At 41.8% G+C, this 21,421-nt stretch overlaps 1 protein-coding gene across 1 annotated transcript; it reads left to right on the top strand.

Moving 5' to 3' along the window:
- The first annotated feature begins 12,123 nt into the window (after window positions 1–12,123).
- On the top strand, window positions 12,124–16,391 carry LOC107149077 (zinc finger protein 212). The gene is made up of 4 exons (XM_015493855.2): window positions 12,124–12,772; window positions 12,897–13,023; window positions 14,232–14,321; window positions 15,081–16,391. Exons 1-4 carry the CDS (start codon window positions 12,521–12,523, stop codon window positions 15,941–15,943), a joined length of 1,332 nt encoding a protein of 443 aa, XP_015349341.2. The 5' UTR covers window positions 12,124–12,520; the 3' UTR covers window positions 15,944–16,391.
- Window positions 16,392–21,421: the final 5,030 nt, after the last annotated feature.

The following is a 21,421-nucleotide window of genomic DNA, read 5'->3' as shown; positions in this document are numbered from 1 at the left end:
ACCCGCCCGCGGCCCCAGGCACCCGCTCCCTCCGCGTCCGTCCCGCGCCTCCGTCCCCTCCCTCCGCGTCCGTCCCGGCGTCCAGAAACTTCCGCAAGGCTCGTTTCACGTTCTTGGGATTGTCCCAGTGGCCACACGTTTCTGCTTCTTGTCCGGCCTGGGAACCCACGGTCCCGTCGCCACCGGCGAGCTCGCCCGGTGCTCCGGGGACCCCACACTCATTACCTGCCACCGCGCCGTCTGGACTGACGCGCTGCCGGTTTCTCTGTCACACTCCTACAACTTTCTGTGCTGGGGTGCAGGCACGAGTGAGAGCCAGGCGGGGTCGCCTGTGCTTGGGGACAGGTGTCACTTACCGTAGTTGCTGGGTTTTGTTTGCGAAGGTGTCAGAGTTCTTTCCTCCCCTCCTGCCTCCCGAAGCCACCCCTTTTCAAGGAATGTCAAGACACTGGCGCTTGTTAGGAGTACCTGGGTATGGAGACGGGAAACGAGGTCAGTCCTACCCGAGCTCTCAAGCCACCCAGTTTAGGTGATTTTAGGCAACTGTGTCCACCCTCTGAGTCTCCGTTGAACTCTGAGTTGCAAGTGTTGAGTTAGTTGCTAGATGATTTCTAGGGTTCCTTCTAGCGCTGACACTCTTCATTCTGTTCTAGAGTAATGGTTAACTTAAAAATACCGGGGAGGCTTTCCTATGGGGAGGGCAGGTATAACTGAATTGGGTTTTAATGCAGCCGTTTGGGGTCCACAAACCTTTTCAGAATCATGTGAGATCTTCAGTGAGAATGAAGGGCTAAGAAGATCCTGTGGTGAAAACGTTACCTTGAGCTGGGTGCACTAGATTCGATTCTTGCAGGAAGTGGAGAAGGGAGGATTTGGAAGACTTAGGACAGGAGACCAGATTAGTACTCTAGTGGTGCTGAGAGCCACAGCCGAGTCTGTATGGCCCCTGGCATTTTGCCAACAGTATTGATTGACAGGCGAGGCATTACTATCCGCCTCTGCCGCAACTTTTGAGTTCTCCGCACTATTTTGGAGTTCTCGTGGGGATTTCCGGGGATTCCCCGAGAGTTCCCATTGGTTGGGGAAGTGCAGGAGGAGGGATTTCCGAGAGAGATATTTCCGGCTGGGGGTTCCTGGAGAAGCCTCGTGGCGTTTGGGAGGATTCCCCCGGGAGCTGTGTGAAGTGTTTTCCTGCAGTTTAAAAATAAAGTTTGTTCCTGCTTCAGTGGTTCGTGATTTGTGCCCAGCCAGACTGCGGCATAGTGGGGCAGGAGAACCCTGCTAGAATGCTTGCTCCCTATTGCTCCTTCCAGGATTGCTTACAGGGCACCAACGGACTTTGTGGCGAGGAAGCCTTAAAGATCACCAAAATCCCAAATCTCGCTTCAGATAACTTAGGGATTTGTCATTGTAGGAAAAATTTGTTCTTCAGCATGTTTCTGTTCTCAGACTTTATCTCTTCAGATAAAGTATCTCTAGTCCAAGTCCTTGCCTTGATGAAAACAATTAATAAATGCTGAGAAAAACACATATAAATACATTTGAAATGTATAGTAAAGAATATTTGCATAAAGTAAGTGAAAGAGGGTACATTTTAAGGAGGTAAGCAGAGTTCTGAGGCCAACTTTGAGGGTATTTTCTGAACATTCATTTTTGGTATTTTATGACCTCAAGGGACCTAGAAAATAGAAGACAAAACTCAGAGCTTAAGATACAGACGCCTCCTGTTACAACCCCCTAAAGCTGAGAATTCAAAGGGCAGTATTCTAAGGCTGAATTAATTAAATGTAAGCTCTTTCCCCTAGGTGATTGCAAAAAATTTAAAAAGGCATTAAACCTTGACATTGTGAGATGGGTCTGAGATTTCCCTTGAGAATTTATGAGCTTGTTGCTTGAATTCATACTCTCAGAATAGAATAGTTCAAGAAATCCTAAGCCAAGCATTTAAAGAATTCCCAGCTGTTTGTCAAAAACAAACACAATTTTTTTAAATATTTAATTTTTAGTTGTAGTTGGGCACAATACCTTTATTTTATTAATTTATTTTTATGTGGTGCTGAGGATCAAACCCAAGGCCTTGCACCTGGTAGTCAAGCACTCTACCACTGAGCCACAACCCCAGCCCACAAACAAATCTCTTCTGAAGGAATCTACATTTAACTTAGACTTCAACTAATTTTTTTTAATGTTTTTAGTTGTAGATGGAAACAATACCTTTATTTTATTCATTTATTTTTATGTGGTACTGAAAATTGAACCCAGTGCTTCACACGTGCTAGGCAAGCACTGTACCACTGAGCTACAACTGCAGCCTGACTTCAGCTAATTCCAATGGATAAAGTTCTAAGAAGTACGAGTTTATGATTTTAAAAAATTACCAAACAAACAAGGAAAAGAAAAGCCAGTAAAAATAATGGTCAACAAATTAAATCCTCAAAGATTTCACACATTAGTGGTATTAGACACAGAATATGAAATAACTGTGCTTAATATATTTAAAGATAAAAGAAAGAATGGGAAATATGAATAAGGGTCAAGAGAGAAAACAACCCAATTTGAAAAAGAGTAAAATAGAATTTATTTTTTAAAATATTTTTAGTTGTAGATGGATATAATTATGTTTTTATGTAGTGCTTAGGATCAAACCTAGTGCCTCACATGTGCTAGGCAAGCACCCTACCACTGAGCTACAACTATAGTTCTAAAATAGAAGTTCTAAGAATAAAAAATATAATTAAAATTTTAAAGTCAGTGGAAAGCTATACTTATTTGCATATTAGACACACCGATAATCAACTGGTGGAAGTGAAGAAATTATCCAGAAAACAATGCAGAGTAAGTAAAAAAAAAGAGAAGGGAAATGTCAGAAGAAGATAAGAGAGAAGAAAAATGGAACAATTGGGGCTGGAGTTGTGGCTCAGCAGTAAAGGGCTCGTCTCGCACTGGCGGGACCCTGGGTTCAATCCTCAGCACCACGTTAAAAAACTAAATGAGTGAAATAAAGGTATCGTGAATAAATATTTTTAAAAAATGGAAAAAGAAAATCTAACACTCATCTTACTGGAACTAGAAGGAAAACACTTGCATGCACACACTTGCTGTCACTTGGACTTTCTCTCCATGTACTGGAGGCCATATATGATGAGTTGCTAATGTCTGATGATATTGTAGGATTGACAAATGCCAGTACATGGAAATAATGATATATCATCAATCAGGATAGATATAAAAGAAATCTCTGGGGCTGGAGTTGTGGCTCAGCGGTACGGTGCTCGCCTAGCACATGCAAGTTGCTGGATTTCATCCTTGGCACCACATAAAAAAATAGATAAATAAAACAAATGTACTAGAACTTAAAAAAAAAAATGAAGGAAAAAAAGGAAATCTAGGCTCAGGGGGAACAACCTTTCAACAGCAATGATGGAAGTCTGATAACAGTAAAATGATATTGTCAGGATGAAAGAAAAATAATCATGTTTTGAGAATTTTATACTCAACAAAAATATCTTTCAAAAACAATGGTAAAATATTTTCAGATAAATTGAAATTTAACAATTTGCTAGCAATACACTTTCGTTAAAGAACATTCTAAAGAATATACTTTAGGTAAAAGGAAAATTTTCCGAAATGGAAACTCTGAAAATGGAAGATACTGTGATGATCTGTGAAAATAAGTAAATCTAAATAAATATTGGCTGAATAAAACTAATAATTTCTTATAGAATTAAAGGGAATTTCAGCACATTACAGCATTGATATAGAGATGATCACAATTCAAATATTTAAAGATCTTTGTAAGTATGCTTCCTATAATTTCAAGGCCAATTGCTAAAATACTAGAAATTGAATACTTAGAAGGGGGGCTAATAGAATAAGAAAAAAATTATTTAAAAGGAAGCAAGAAAGAAGATGAAAAAGAAAGGTGGGACAAGTACCTTAAAAGGTTAAAAAAAAAAAAAAAACCCTGTAGTTGCAATAAATATAAATGAACTAAATGTTCTTGTTAAAAGGCAGAGATTGTGGGGGCTGGGGATGTGGCTCAAGTGGTAGTGCGCTCGCCTGGCATGCGTGCGGCCCGGGTTCAATCCTCAGCACCACATACAAACAAAGATGTTGTGTCCGCCAAAAACTAAAAATAAAAATATTAAAAAAAAAAAAAAAGGCAGAGATTGTGGGCTGGGATTGTGGCTTAGTGGTAGAGTGGTCGCGTAGCATGCATGAGGCACTAGGTTCCATCCACAGCACCACATAAAAATAAAGACATTGTGTCCACCTAAAACTAAAAAATAAATATTAAAGAAAAAGGCAGAGATTGTTAGGATGAGGGGAAACAAATCCAAGTATTATTTATTTATTTATTTATTTTTATAATATGTTATGCTTACATTTTTAATACCTTTATTTATTTATGTGGTGCTGAGGATTGAACCCAGGGCCTTGCATGTACTAGGTGAGTGCTCTACTGCTGAGCCTTAGTGCCAGCCCCCCAAGTATGATTTATAAGAGATACAACTAAAAGATAAGTCTAAAGAAATGCTAAATATAAAAGGATGTGAAAACAATGTACCAGGCCAAAACCAACGAAAAGAAAGTTGGCTTAAGTATATGTAAATATTGCTACAGAAGGCTACTACTACTTTTATAATGGTAAAAGACTGAATTACCCATATGGAAGTCAGGATTTGTGCTGTACACATAAATGGATTTTAATTGAATTTAAGTATTTAAAAGATAAAGGCAAAACTAAAAAGTTTAGAAAATGATATTATGGAATTTAAGTTTATTTTTAACCTCTGACACAAAAGTTGAAACCATAAAAGGACACAAATAAAACATAACTATATTAAAGTTAAGATAATAAAAAGTAAGCTGGATATGGTGGTACATGCTTGAATTCCCAGCGATTTGGGAGGTTGAGGCAGAAGATAGCAGATTCAAGGCCAGCCTCAGTAACTTGGTAAAATCCTGTCTTGTAATCAAAAATAAAAAGAACTGTGGGTGTAGCTCAGTGGTAAAGGGTCCCTGAATTCAATCCCCAGTACCCACCCCCCCACAAAAGTAAAAACCCATTATGCACAAATAAGAATATTTGTAACTTATCTATGCTGGAGATTAGTTTCCAGAATTAATTCAGAAATTTTGAGACAGGAAAAGTCAACCCAAAATAAATGGATAAAATACTTAAGCAGATATTTCACTGAAGGGGAAATTTTGAATGGCCAATACATATAAAGATGTAACATTTGACATTATCTGCGTAAGTTCAGGATGCATACATAGTCTATGATGGAAAAATCCCTTTCCTAGAACTGTACCCTAAGGAAACACTTGCCCAGGTGTGTCTCCTAGGACTTAGGACCCATGTATAGTCCTGTTCATCATAGCAGTGTTTGTAATGACAAAAAGATAGAAACATTAGTAGTGGAATAGAAAAATAATCAGTATTATACAATGAATATGATACAGCAGTGAACATCAATCATAACCACATGCAACAATAGAATATTCCCAGGAGTTGTGGGAGAATGATTCAATTCATGGAAAGTCCTAAAACATACAAAACTCACGAATATGTTGTCTTGGAAACAAATATAAATACATGGAAAAAGGCAATTAATAGTAAAAAAAAAAAAATCAAGGATAGTAGTTAGAGAATAACACAAAAGACATTAAAGGAAGTGTGTGTGTGTGTGTAACTGAGTAGTGAAACCATGAGTATTTGTTGTCACTACTTTCTGAGTGTGTGTTTGTAAGTGGTACTGGGGTTTGAACCCAGGAGTGCTCTACCACTGAGCTACATCCTCAGTCCCTTGGGTTTTGTTTTTTCCTCCACATTTTTAAAATTGTTGCATTATAGTTGTATATAATAGTGGAATTTGTTCTTACTTATTAGTAGTGTATGTATACAATATAACAAGGTAATTTGGCCAGTGTTCCCCCCCAGCACTTCCCCCCATTCCCTACCCTTTGGTTTCTTTCCTCTGTTGATCTCTTTGATTTTCATGAGATCTGCCCCCATCTTTCTTTTCCTTATCCCTTGTTCCTTTCCGCTTCTGATCTCCCCTTGCTTTTCATTTGATCACCCCCTACAACTTTTTTTTCTTTTCCTTTTTACTCTTTAGCTTCCATATATGAGAGACCCTTGACCTGCATTTGGCATATTGCACTTAACATAATGGTCTCAAATTCTATCCATTTTCCTGCAAATGACAATTTAATCTTTCTTTATGGCTGAATAAACTCAATTTTGTATATATACATATATATCACATTTTCTTTATCCATTCATCTGTTGATAGATACTTAGGCTGGTGGGGTTGGGGTTGTAGCTCAGTGGTAGAGTGCTCAACTAGCACTCATGAGGCACTGGGTTAAAACCTCAGCACCACATAAAGATAAAAATAGAGATATTATGTCCAACAACAACTAAAAAATAAATATTAAAAAAAAAGATACTTAGGTTGATTCCATAGTTTGGCTATTGTGAATTGTGCTGTTATAAACATGGGTACACATATGTCACTGTAGTAAGATGAGTAATTCTTTAGGATAAATACTGAGGAATGGAAAAGCTGGGTCATATGGTATTTCCATTTCTAGTCTTTTGAGGAGCCTCCTTACTGATTTCTGTGGTGATTGTATCAGTTTACAATCCTTTTTCTTCACATCCTCTCCAGCATTTATTATTGTTTGTATTCTTTTGTGTGTGGGGCGGGGGTGGGTTTCGAGACAGGGTCTCACTGAGTTGCTTAGTGCCTCAATTTTGCTTATGCTGACTTTGAACTTGTGATCCTCCTGCCTCAGCTTCCCGAGCCACTGGGATTAAAGGGATGCGACATGGCACCTAGCCCTTGTTTGTATTCTTTTTTTTTTTTAATATTTATTTTTTAATTGTAGATGGACAGCATGCCTTTATTTCACTTATTTTTATATGGTGCTGAGGATCGAACCCAGTGCCTCACGTATGCAAGGTGAGCGCACTACCATTTGAGCCACATCCCCAGCCCCCCTTGTTTGTATTCTTCATGACTGCCATTCTGACTGGTATGAAATAAATTATCAGTGTAGTTTTGATTTGCATTTCCCTAATTTCTAATGATGTTAAACAGTTTTTTCATATATTCATGGGTCACTTGTGTTTATTTTGAGAAGTGTTTGTTTAAGTCATTTACCCATGTCATTTACCCATGGGCTAGTAGTTTATTTGCTGTTAAGTTTTTTTGAGTTTGTTGTATGCTTTAGATATTAGTCCTCTGTCAGAAGAGTAGCTAGCAAAGATTTTTTCACATTCTGAAAGTTCTCTCTTCACATTCTTATTTATTTCCTTTGCTGTGCAGAAACTTTTTAATTTGATGCCATCCCATTCATTTTGGCATTATTTCCTGAGCTTTAGGGGTTCAATTGAGAATACCTATATGCTGGAGTGTTGATCCCATGTTTTCTTGTAGAAGTTGCATAGTTTCTGGTCTGATTCCAAGATTTTTGATCCATTTTTTAGTTGATTTTTGTTCAGGGTGAAAGATAGGAATCTAGTTTCATTCTTTTACATATGGATAACCAACTTTCCCAGCACCATTTGTTAAACAGGATGTCTTTTCTCCAGTTATGTTTTTGGTACCTTTGTCAAGGATAAGGTGACTGTAGATATGTGGATTCGTCTCTGTCTTTTCTACTCTGTACCATTGATCTGTGAGTCTGGTTTTATGCCAGTTTTTTTTTTACTATTGCTCTGTGGTGTAATTTGAAGTCAGATATTGTTATGCCTTCTGCCTTGCTTGTGGCTTAGAATTGCTTTGGCTATTCTGGGTCTCTTATTCTTCCAAATTAATTTTAAGACTGTTTTATTCTGTGAAGAATATCATTGGTACTTTTATGTGGATTGTGTTGAATCTATTTATTGCTTTTGATAACATTGCCATTTTAACAATATTAATCCTGTCTGTCAACAAGCATGCCCAGCTCTCTGTTTTAATTTTATTATGCGTCAGGGTCTTACTAAGTTGCAGAGGCTGGCCTGGAACTTCTGATCCTCCTCCCTAGTCTCAGTTGTGTGCCACTGCACCTGGCTGTTGTCACTATTTTATACATTTTATGTGTTCAATTTTCAACTATTTGATATTAAAAGGTAATAGTATCTCTTAGTTGGGAAAGATTGTAGATACCATCTAGTTCAACTTAAGTATCACTTTAGAATGTTATTTGCTTTGCATTAACTCAAGCTAACTGTGGTTTTCTTAACAGTTGGGACTCTATCTTGTACTTAATGGTAATGTTTTGGACCATAACAACATGTCAGTTGTTTGACTCATGATCTGACAATATGTTATTCAAAGGCAGGACTGTGCCAGAAACTTCAGAAGCATGGTCAGCATAATGTACTTTTGTATTTTCATTGTCTTCAGAAATACTCTTACATAATTGAATTTAAGAAAAAAATTACAAAAGAATACATGCTTATTAAAAAGTCAAATGAGCTAGGCATGGTGGTGCACACCTGTAGTCTCAGCAGCTCAGGAGGCTGTGGGAGGAGGATCTTGCCTTAGCAAAAACAAGGCACTAAGCAACTCGGTGAGATCCGGTCTCTAAATAAAATACAAAAAAGGTAGGCATGTGGCTCAGTGGGGAAGCATCCCTGGCTTCAATCCCTGGTATCAAAAAAAAAAAAAAAAAAATCAAATGAGCAATAACTTTTTTAATGAAAGAGTAAAATGCATTTCTCTCAACCTCATGAAGGTGCAACCCCATTTGTTAACTGCATGTTGAATATCTTTTCAAACCTTTCTGTGTGATGAAACAAGCTTACGTAAATGTTTTCTATAGGAAAATGAGATGATAATACCTATATTTTCCTAAAATTTGGACTTTTAACCTTATCAATATGTTTTCTTTGTTGTTGTTGGCACTAGGGATTGAACTCAGGGGTGCTTAACCACTGATCTATATCCCCAGCCCTTTTTTATTTTTTATTTTGAGACAGGGTCTTTTGCTAATTTGTTGAAGCTGGCTTTGTAGCTTCCCAAGCTGCTAGGATTACAGGCGTGCACTACCATGCGCAGCCCTCGATGTGTGTTTTCTAAACCATACATACACGTCTAACTCATTTCTTTAATGGTTATGTAAAACCATCTTGGGTTGTGCCATAATTTATGTTACCATTCCCTTATTAACAAACATCTAAGTTATTTCCAGGTTTTGACTGTTCCAAAGTATCTTAACTAATAATTAGTTATCTTCGTGGGTATGTCATCAAGTACTGTTTATTTTTGTAAGCTATGTTCCCTAAGTGGGATTGCCAGGTAAAGTTTTTTTTTTTGGTACCGGGAATTGAACTTGGTGGCATTCAACCACTGAGCCACATCCTCATCCCTATTTTGTATTTTTATTTTAGAGACATGGTCTCATTGAGTTGCTTAGTGCCTCACTGTGTTGTCTGAGGCTGGCTTTGAACTCGCAATCTTCCTGCCTCAGCCTCTCCAGCCGCTGAGATTACACGTGGTCCTGGCAAGGATTTTTAAAGATTTTCCTGAGGTCTCCTTCACAAGGTGGTTTGTAGTATTTTCCATGACTTCCAGGAGGGTCTTGGAAGTATCAGTTGACCGTATCATGATCAGCTCTAAATGTTATATTCTTTTTCCATGTTTGTCATCTGATGGGTGAAAAATGGTTGCATTTGATTGTATTCACATTAACTGCTAAAGCTGTTGTCATTTAATTGATTGCCTACATTTCTGCTTTCATAAATGCTTTATAGTCTGCAGTTTTATTTTTAGATGCTTTGATCTCTCTATTTCATATTCTCTTCACAATATTTTCTCTGTTTTTAGATTTTGTTTTTGTTTACTTTTATGACAGCTAACATTTTCTTCTACATAGACATTTTAAATCCTGTTTATTGAGATACAGTAAAATTCACTCTGTGCATATACTTCAATGGGTTTTGATAAATGTTTAGACATCAGATTACTAAAATATAAAATATTTCTATCATCCCAGAAATTTCCCTCATATTACTTATAATCAATCTCCTCCCACTCCTGGCCCCTGACAACCACTGATCTTTCTGTCCCAATAGTTTTGCCTTTTCCTAAATGGCATCTAAATGGAATACAGTATAGAGCCTTTTGTGTCTTGCTTCTTGGACTTTGCATGTAGTAATATTAGGTCAGTAGTTTGTTCTTTTCAATTGCTGAGGACTAGTCTACTGTGTGGCATGTTAATTTCCTAGGGCTGTGATAACAAAGTCATGAATCACAGACTGGATTACACTTCTGAAACCAAAGTGTCGTAGGACTGACTCCTTATGAGGTCTATACCCCTCTCCTAGTTTCTGGTGACCCCAGACATCTCTTCCAGGTCATCTTCCTGTGTGTATCTTCATATCATTGTCCATCTCTGTGTCTCTGTCCAGATTTCCCCTGATTTATAAGGACACTGGTCCTTTGGATAGGTCCCACCATAATTATATAATCATAACTTGATTACCTCCAGAAAGACCCTTTTATCAAACAAGGTCAAATTCTGATGTTCACGTTACAGCATCTTTTTAATTTTTTTAAAATTATTTTTAGTTGTAGATGGACACAATACTTTTATTTTATGTGGTGTTGAGGAATGAACTCAGTACCTCCCACATGGGAAGCAAGCATTCCACCATAGAGCTCCAACCCCAGCTCTCCAGCTTTTTTTTGACCAGACAGTTCAACCCATAACATGAATGGGTGGACCATAGTTTGTTTATCCATGGGTCAGGTGATGGACATTTAAATTTTTCAGTTATGCTAGATAATTCAAAACGGAAGAAAAGAAGAAACTCTGAGAGAGAGAACTTCAATACTCATTTTCTAGTTTTCGGCAGACACAACATGTCCACTTGTATGTGGTGCTGAGGATCGAACCCAGGCCGCACGCCAAGGGAGCGCTCTACCGCCTGAGCCACACCCCAGCCCCAGAAGAAACTCTTTATTATTATGCGGAAGAGGAAGGGTTCATTCTTCTTCTTAGACCCTGACCTACCACCCTGTCTGGAAGAAGTGCTTAGCAAGCACTAAGCACTCAGTGGCCCCAGGGAGGAAAGATGAGCTTCCAAAAAGCCAGTGACACAGAGACTTACAAAAGCAAAACAAATGTGATGAGGTTAATTTTTCCAACTTAATGTTTGGTTTCACATGAATTTATAATTTATATTGAATTAAGTCTTTTTAGGGGAATATGTAAGCTTTTGTCTGTGTGTTCTATGATGAATAGCTAAAATAGGTCTTGATCAAACTTAAATGTTCAGTTCTATGCCAGTCAGTTTCATTTTGTCCACAGTTTGAGGCCAGACTGTGACCCCTTCCCCCAGCATTTCTTTCAGAGATTTCCTCTTGGTCTCATTTCCCCCAGAATGGGTTGGATAAGCAGCCTTAAATAAAGTGCCACATGAAAGAGGAGCAAGCTTTGAGGGTTTAGGACTGAAATGAAAATGGAGTAGGACAGTGTGTGAGAAAGCAGCTTCAGAAAGATTTCCCTAGTGTTGGTTTTAGAAATTTTGAGCTTCAGCCAAAAAATGAGAATTATAAGACCATAAAAATGAGAATTATAAGGAAAATGTCAGCAGGCTTAGTCAAGTCATTTCAGCAAATGTTTTTTTTAAGGATTTATTTGTGTTATTCACTGTATCAACTATTAGGATACATAAGGAATGAGTTAAGTCTTGCAGGTCCTGCTAAGGAATTTTCTCTTATCATGGGGAGCCATTGAAAGGTTTGCAGCAGCAGTGACTTGATCAACTATTGATGTCAGGTAGGAATGTGGAGGCAAAGTGGATATAAATGACATCATTTATTATATAGTTCAAAACATAAAGTAGAAAGAAACTGTTTAAAAAATGAACTCCAGTACAGGAAAGTCTCATAAAATATGCTAAGTGTGAAATGCAGGCAGCAAAATATGTGCAATATGATTTTGATTTCACTGAAAAAGAAATTAAAAAGCTCATATGTATAATCTACATAAGTTCAGACAGTTTACATAACTTTTCTACAGTATTCTCCAAAGTTATTACAATATACACATTTTCAATATCAGAATTAAAAAGTGCATACTTTAAAAATGGGCCTTTAATCCCAGCAGCTTCGGAGGCTGAGGTAGAAGGATAACAAATTTGAGGCATCTTCAGCAACTTAGTGAGACAGTGTCTCGAAAAGGACTGGGAATGTAGCTTATTGGTAAAGTACCCGGGGTTCGATCTTCAGTAACAAGATAAAGTAAGAGGGAAAGAAAAAGAAGAAGAAAGAAATTAGGTAGCTCTGAGTTCTTTTGTACTTTGACATTGCTTTCTTTACTTGATATTCGGAATAGCATTGTCTGACTGACCCTGTATCTTTTTTGATTGATCCTTCAGCATAGACGAAAGCGGCGCTCTGCCCCTTTAACAACTTCGACACCTCCTTCACAAGCAACAGAAAAAAGCTCATATTTTCAGACCACAGAGATCTCACTCTGGACAGTGGTGGCTGCTATCCAGTCTGTGGAGAAGAAGATGGAGTCCCAGGCTGCCCGGCTACAGAGCCTGGAGGGACGCACTGGGACAGCAGAAAAGAAGTTGGCAGACTATGAGAAGATGGCCGTGGAGTTCGGCAACCAGCTGGAGGGCAAGTGGGCCGTGCTGGGGACCCTGCTGCAGGAGTACGGGCTACTGCAGCGGCGGCTGGAGAACGTGGAGAACCTGCTGCGCAATAGGAGCTCCTGGGTCTTGCGGCTGCCCCCTGGCAGCAAGGGGGAGGCCCCTAAGGTAGAACCACAGAGCACTAAGTTAGGCAAGAAGGGGAGCTCAGCTTCTATTGGTCATTATTTTGAATTGCTGGCTTGGCCTTCATGACTCCGAGGTGCTCATTGTGTGTCGTTTTTGGTTTTAGGTGTCCAGGTCACTTGAGAATGATGGCGTCTGTTTCTCTGAGCAGGAGTGGGAGAACCTGGAGGACTGGCAGAAGGAGCTCTACAGGAATGTCATGGAGAGCAACTATGAAACACTGGTCTCTCTGAGTGAGTAGCAGTACTAGGATTCCAGTTTCCCCCTGGAATTCTCTTATACACCGTGGCCAGTGGCTTGTGCCTCTGACTACACCTGTGTCTCAGGTTGACTTGGGATCCCCTGTTGGCCTGTGTCAGGAAAAGTGGGAGTCTCCAGGTCCTCCCACCTACAAAACCTTAGGAAACGTCTCAGAGTTATGCCTTCTAGTATTTCTTCTCTGCAGTTACACAGCCACTTCTTGAGAAGATTTACTGATGCATGGTAGTATTGCTGGGGTTTCTCATGTTGCTTTTAATAGTTAAGACTACTTGTTTAGAAGTCTTACATTACCTGGGATGAGGGATGCAGCACAAATTGACCAAACCCTTTTTCTTGGAGTTTGGCTGGAGTGCTAGCCAGTCATTGTGGTCTAAATGTGTATTTCATGTAGATTAGAAGTGCTGCTTAATGTGTATAAATTTTAACTCACATACTCCCTATTACATAACTAATACATTTTGTTTGGTAAACAAACTCTTTAAAATGTAGGCCCACGGAGAAATGGATGACCAGTGTGGCTGGACCAGAGTGAGTGAAGAGGGAAGTAGCAATGGGCCTGAGAAGTGACCATGTGACCTTAGCTGGGTCATGTGCTTTCTTCAGAGCTGTCTCCTTGTCTGTCACCTGGCAGTCCCTCAGCAAGGATGAAATTAGGGGCTGGGGATGTGGCTCAAGCGGTAGCGCGCTCGCCTGGCATGCGTGCGGCCCGGGTTCGATCCTCAGCACCACATACAGACAAAGATGTTGTGTCTGCCGAGAATTAAAAAATAGATATTAAAAAAATTCTCTCTCTCTCTCTCTCTCCCACTCTTTCTTTAAAAAAAAAAAAAAAGGATGAAATTAGATGCCCTGAAAGGGGCTTTGGCAAGTCCTCAGCCATGCGTGTGGGGTGGTGGTAGTCTGCTAGGTGTACTGCAGGGGCTTTGCAGCCTGGTGCCTGAGACCGGCGGCCCTTATAGAGGAGCAGTAATGGCAGCAGCTAGCTGAATCAATGCTTAGCAATGGCCAGAATTGTCTAATTTTCCCAGAGCACTTGGGAGAGTGACAATAATAGTAGTCTTTGAATCTTTTGAAGTTTTAATATTTGCTCCTTGCCAGTAGTAACTGTGTTCATCAGCAACTAACCATTGTGTGAGCTTTTACTCTCTTCTGGGCTCATACTGTGCCATTTCCAACCTAGAGGTCCTTGGCCAGCCAGAGGGAGAAGCAGACTTGGGTACAGAAATGCTGGGTGACTTGGAGGAGGAAGGCCCTGATGCTGCCCACCCTGGTGAGTGGCTCTAGAATATTTTCTCCTGTCCCCCTCTCCCTTGAAGCAGGTCTCTGCAGCTCATGGGGAGCTCTCCCACTGTTGAACTGCCAAACGATGACTATCATTAACCTCATCTGGCATATGCTAGTTCTAGATACCTTTATGACTACCATTTTGCCAGTCATATGTCTGTCTACTCCTACCAGTCTGTGGATCCTTAAGACTACATACCACATTTCTTAATGCTCTACAGAATAGAGGATGTAATAGATCATCAGAACATGATGGAGAGAGGCGGGCCAGAGCATCAGGAGGCAAGGAAATGTAGGATGTTTGGGCACGGTGTTTGGGCAGAATATGCAGGAAAGAGAGAGCTGGACACAACTTTTAAGCTGTAGCTCTAGTGTATTTTTCTTTAATTATTCAAATTTATTATTCCAACACTCTCCTAAATTAATATATTTGTTGAAGTGTATTGTCATTTTTCACAGGGATTAAATAGTTTGCAAACAAGTTTGGAGAGCTACCTTTTATAACATTGTTTTTTTTTTTTAGAATAATGTATTCAGATTTCCAGTTACCTGTCTATACAGAAATATAGATTTAGTTTTTAATAATTCTTGGAACTTAGTTACATCTTTTTCCAGATTGTCCTAATTCATTTGTTCCCATGGGACTTTGATTTGAGCCCTTCTGAAATTCTCAGATACTTGTTTGGCTCTGAAGAGACCAAAGGTGCTAGAATGTGATCTTTTTGTTGTTCCTCTTTCTTTGCAGTGGACGGGGCTGTGGTCAAGCAGGAGGTGCTGTACAAGCAAGAGGGCTCTGCAGGCCCCCCTGGCACGTTCTCAGGTGCTACTGAAGAGCAGGCTCTTCTCCGCTCAGAGCATTTTGAGCTCTGGGATGGCCAGGGTGGGTCTGTTCTTCTGGAGACAGGCCCTGGGGACTCTAATCTTAAGGATCCCATTGAGGGGAGTACAGACCCTACCAGTGGCAGAATTCTGGGCTGCTCCACAAAGCAGAAATCCCACAGGCAGGTCCAGCTGGGTCAGGAATGTGGGCAGAACCTGAAGCTAAAAAAGGACACTGCCAATTCCTATGAATGTTCTGAGTGTGAGATCAGTTTCCGCTACAAGCAACAACTGGCCACACATCTGCAGAGCCACTCAGGGTGGGAGTCTTTCCCCACCACAGAGCCAGAGGAGAGCCTTAGGCCCAGGCCACGGCTGAAGCCACAGGCCAAGAAGGCAAAGCTGCATCAGTGTGAAGTGTGCCAGAGGAGCTTCAGCTGTAAGGTGAACCTCATCACCCACCAGCGCTGCCATCTTCAGGAGGGGCCTAGTGCTAGCCCACGTGTCCAGGAGAGGTTCTCACCCAACAGCCTGGTTGCCCTGCCTGGCCACATCCCTTGGAGGAAAAGCCGGAGTTCCCTCATCTGTGGGTACTGTGGTAAGAGCTTCAGCCACCCATCTGACCTAGTGCGGCACCAGCGCATCCACACGGGTGAGCGGCCCTACAGCTGCCCTGAGTGTGAGAAGAGCTTTGTCCAGAAGCAGCACCTCCTACAGCACCAGAAGATCCACCAGCGGGAGCGGGGTGGACTGACCCTGGACCCCGGAAGGCCCAATGGCCTTCTTTAAGGGTGCCAACCCCTCACCGTCCGGGGGCGGAGGGGGGTGGCATTGGTCCCCCCGGAAAAGACACTGTGCGCTATCAGGGACTAATTTCTTCCTGAGGGCCATTGCTTCTGATTTGCCTTCCCTTGACCAAGTGCCAGACCGAACCCAAAGGCTGCCCTGAAAATCCTGTGGAAGAAGAGGAATCTAGGGCCCAGCCTCTCTTATCATCTTGACCCTGCCACTGAGAGTGCTGTCTCTTTGGCCCAGTCTAGTCTGGTTTTCCCATCCATCTGATACTTGGGGGCTGGGGTTGGCATGGTGACCCCACAGGGATTGGTGGTCAGTTCCAGGGCCAGTCCCAGCATTGCACGTCTTCCCATGGGCTACAGGCAGGCAGGTACAGGAGGAGTTTTGGGAAGAGTGACTCTCCACTTCCTCTTTTTTTTTTTTTGTAGTCTCTTTGTTAATAACAGAGAAGAAATAATTTAAATGAACTGCTTATCCTGCTCTGAAGATCCTTTTTTGGAGTTAGATTCTAGTTGATTTAAAGATTCTAGTTAGATTCTAGTTTAAAAATTATATACAGCCCAACAGTTGGTTTTGTTTTTGTTTTAATTTCAGGAGTTGTAGAAGTTGTTCCCAACGTGGGGACTCAGCCTACCCTCTAAGAGGGGATAGTTTATGGGGCTGTTTTAGCCTGGCCACACTTAAGGCAAAGAACAAAGGGGACACAGTGCTGGGCTCCCTCTTGTGGGTGTGCTTGACCCTCTTAAATGGGGCTAGTTGTCTCAGAAGGACCAAGAGGAAAATTAGCCTCTGAAGCCCCCTGCTGGATTCTTGTGAAGGAGTGGCCAGTAGGGTTCTGGTCCTGGGAGTGCTGGTGTTTTACCATACCCCTCTCCCTCTGAGCCCCAACCCTGCTGTGTTTGTGCAGCCTCCCAGTGGAAGACTAGTCTGTTTCTTGAAGTGTTCAAGCTTGTGCCAGTGGTTATTTAGTTTGTACCTATTACACCAGTCATTACTTGAGGTTGTTCAAATTACACTTCTGTCCCAGAGATTGGCAGAAAGCACACAGATGCTTGTCTCAGGAGTGTTGACAGACGACCTGCCCCACTGTTGTTTACAGGGATGGCAGTGGGCTCCTGGGTCATATGTGAATGTCCCCTTGGATGATTTACAATTGCCTAGAATAAAAAAAAAAAACAAACACATCTGATATTTTTGTCCGTTTGTTGAAACACTTTCCTGGGGCCAAGTGATACCGCTGTTTCCCTCAAATGTTGAAGTTTGAACATTAGAGAAGCACGCAAGAGGCAAGCATATAAAGCAGGGTTTATTTAAAAAGGGGTAAGAGACTCCCCTCCCCCCCTACCCGAGAAGGGGGCCATAGCTGGTTTCCTGGTATCCCAAGAAGCTAGGTGTTCTGCCCTTTTTGTTTGTCCTAGGCTTCCTTTGTTCTCCTGCCTTCTTCCCCTTTCTCCTTGGTATGTGACTAGGCCCAAGAATGCTCAGGGGGATGGCCAAAAGGTGGAAAACAGGTGGGCTGAAGGGGGGAAGGGCTGAATGGTGCAGCTAAGGACCCATAAACAGCCTTAAAGCTCCCTATAGGGAGAGGCAATTCCTGGGACAGGTTACCTTGGCAACCTGTTGGAGCAGTGAGAGGTTCTTGGTAAGGGTGGAGGAAGGGCTCTGAAGGAATTAACATTTCAATCCCTAAGGGGACAGTCTCCAACTTACAGGATTCACTCAAAATTGGCCTTCTTGATCCTCCCTGACTCAATTTACCTGTCTATGCTGACTGCCTGTCTAATTCTAGCTTCATAAGGGTGCAGAGGTGCCTCACCTAGAGCAATGACAGCACTGAAGGCACAGTTAACCTGCATTTTTACTTAAATCTAGACAAACAAGAAGAGGGTATGGATGAGAATAGCCAGGGACCCCATATGAAGTGGTGGAGAGCTCGAGACCATCTGGGTGTTGGTTTTGGGGAGGTGGTAGATGGGTAGGTGAAGTTTGGTGGGTGCCAAGGGAGTATGAGGCAGCTGTTAGAAAACTTTACATTATAGATAACCACTCTGTCCCATCATTGATTGTCCTTACCTTCCAGTTATTGAGTGGTTTAATTGGCCAGGCTCCTACCTGGAAATGGGAAAAAGCAAAGTAGAAGCAAAGTCAGGTCTCCCTTGAGGCAGGGACATAATTGTGTCAAACAGTTGGGTTAGGGCCCCTGTAACATTTATTATGCACTTGTGTGTGGGGTACTCTTGTAAATTCATTTTATAAAAACTAGTTCTCATACAGCCCGGAGTGGGATGATTTCACCCTGTTTTACTTAGGAGATGTGGGAGGAGACCTGAGGAGTGAGGTAATGTGACAGTGGGGATGGCTGTCCAGACCATCTTGCTTCAGAGCCCACACACTTGACCAGGTGCAGTGCCATGCAATGTTTACTGGATTCTAAGGCCCTGTTACCAGAACTGTGGTCTCCACACCAGCAGTACTGGCTCCCCTAGGAGCTTGGTGGAAATGCAGACCTGAGTAAGATCTCCAGGTGACACTGCACTAGGCACTGTCCTAAGTGACAACAAATTAACCTCTTGCCTGCTTCAACTATCCTGCAATGAAAGCCTGCTTAGGGAGGAACTGAGAAAGAAAACAGGAAATGGATTATCTGAAGCTTAGGGAGCACTGACCTGGAAACATAGTGACATGTGCCATGCATCCCTAACTAATCCTCCTTCCTGTTCCCACAATTAAGGTCCTAATGGTCCTCACCTGAGCTACTTGGTGACCAAACAGGTTGCTCCTCACATGTTCCTGCTACCAGTTATTGTTCTGAAGCACAGCTGGACATGGACTTTCCTCAGAACCCTGGAGTGGCATTCACCAGCTACTGATAGAGAGCAGGTGTTTTAGTATAGAACCCACAGCTTCCACAGCCTTCCCACCCTGTGGTTCTTCCCCTTCCCCTCAGTATGCTACTGCCACATTGGGCTTCCCATCTTGTTGAGTAAGCCCTGCTTTCTCCCTTCTTGATGCCCTTTGTGAACTAAACACCATTTGGTCTTTACTGTTTGTACATTAGCCCCTTCTGGGGATGCTTCCTTATCCATTTCTTAAATTAGAGAGAGAGAGTGTGTGTGTATATATGTATGGCACCTGTTATCTAGGCAGTTTTAAATACTTAGGTCACGTTCGTGAACAAAACATCAGAGCCCTAGTTGAGTTCATGCTGTGTTAAAATCAGGTGTGTTTTTTTCCTGTGCTGCCCCTTTACACTGCCCTTTCCTCAGCCAGACATTCATTCAGCCTTGGCATTTGTGCACTCCTGAGTACCATCTGCAGTATTTTAAAAGGGGAAGAAAAGAATAAATCAGGTCTTGCTTTTGAGCTTAATACTGTTAAGGGAGGCTAATACAAGGTTGAGAATATGTCACATGAGGCAAAAAGGCTATAGGAATTCTGGACAATTAGAGACATTGGGGGAGAATATGTGTAGGTAATGTGTAATGATCAAACAGGGTAATTAGCATTTCTGTCTCTTCCACCATTGTTTCTTTGGTTCTAGTTCTTTATAAAACAGGTAATATATTGTGAACAGCAGTCACCCCACTGTGCGGTAGAACACAGAACTTATTTCTCCTATGCAACTGTATTTAGGGACCCATTATGCAACTTCCCTCAATTCCTCCTGGCCCTGCCCTTGAGAGGTGACCTTTGAAATGGCCTTTTAAAAGTAGGAAGAAGGGCATACTAAATGGAGGAGACTTGACCAAAGTAGGATGCAAGTATACATGGATGTATAAACAGCAGTTCCTCCTGTTGGCTGGAGGGCAGGGTGTGAGAAGTGGAGTAGTGGGCTGGGGTCCCGCTGAGGGGTTTGGATTTTATTGATAAAGGGGAGCTGAGGAATGCTGAGCAAAAGACTGACCTGATTCAGCTGTGATTTGGAAACACTTAAGAGTTATGTCATGCTATTTGGGGGGAGTGGAGTGGGGAGTGAAATATATTAGAAGGTTTTTGAGGGAGACTATGCAAGAACCAGTGAGGGATTGGAGGCAGCTGCAGTGGGAAGGGAGGAGACAAGGTTACTAAGGTAGAATCAACAGATGTCACTCTTTGGAAGGTAGGGACCATGTCTTAATGGATCCCACATGAGGTGTTCACCAAATGTTTGTTGAATGAATAAGCATGGTCGGCATCACAGAACAAGCCGGCAGTGTTGTGTGATGGAGGAAGGGGGACTTGCTTATGCTTCCAGTCTCCCTTTGCTAATGCTTTCCCTCCTAACATCTTATCATTCTTTGTGTGACCACAGTGACACACCTGGTCTGTATGTTGAGGAGGGCCTTGGGAATTCTTTCTTGAGCTGCCCCTACCTCTTCGTAGGACAATAGCATTGAGCATCCTGACCCCATGTTGATCTTAGGTGGCCCTCAACCCCTGATGACTGCACCTTGCTGTTAGTCATCTGTGCTAGGGTTCTGGGTCTTGGCCTCCACTTGAGGAAGCCAAGTGCTGTCAGTTCACCCAAGAGGTACCCAGGCTTGGCAAATGGATTAAAAAGAAAAAAAGGGGCTGGGGATGTGGCTCAAGCGGTAGCGCGCTCGCCTGGCATGCATGTGGCCCGGGTTCAATCCTCAGCACCACATACAAACAAAGATGTTGTGTCTGCTGGAAACTAAAAAATAAATATTAAAATTCTTTCTCTCTCTTAAAAAAAAAAAGCTACCTTGTGGGGCTCTGAGTTCAATCCCCAGTGCCACAAAAGATCAAAAAGAAATGCCCAAGGAGTCAGGGCCCCGCGGAGGCTACAAAGTCCTTTGTCACCATCCTGTTATCATTCCTTGTTTTTAAAAAAAAAAAAAAAAAAAATTCATCCCCATAAGAGACAGATTAATAATTAAGAATAAAGGTAATTTAATTTATATCAAGGCTACACCTGGGCTGATATCTGGGAGTTCTGCTTGGGAAACTATATTATGGTACGAAGTGTTTTTTTTAAAAATAAATTTATAGGGCTGGGGATGTGGCTCAAGCGGTAGCGTGCTCGCCTGGCATGCGTGCCGCCCCAGTTCGATCCTCAGCACCACATACAAACAAAGATGTTGTGTCCGCCAAGAACTGAAAAATAAATATTAAAAAATTCTCTCTCTGGGCTGGGGATGTGGCTCAAGCGGTAGCACGCTCGCCTGGCAAGCATGCGGCCCGGGTTCGATCCTCAGCACCACATACAAACAAAGATGATGTGTCCGCCGAAAACTAAAAAATAAATATTAAAAAAAAAATTCTCTCTCTCTCTTTAAAATAAATAAATAAATAAATTTATAAAATCAGCATGGGAATGATAGGTAGCTTTGGGAGCTGATAAAAAGGGCACTCTTCCTCAACAAACTGTGACCCCTGACCCATCTCCTAGAAATCAAATCCTCATCACTCTCACCCCCTCTAGCCTCAGACCTAGAAATACTCAGGTCTGTGCCCTGCAGTCTGTTTTAA

The sequence above is a fragment of the Marmota marmota genome, unplaced genomic scaffold (genome assembly GCF_001458135.2).
Source record: "Marmota marmota marmota unplaced genomic scaffold, marMar, whole genome shotgun sequence".
Taxonomy (NCBI): Eukaryota; Metazoa; Chordata; class Mammalia; order Rodentia; family Sciuridae; genus Marmota; species Marmota marmota.
This window is presented reverse-complemented; position numbering and strand designations above follow the sequence as displayed.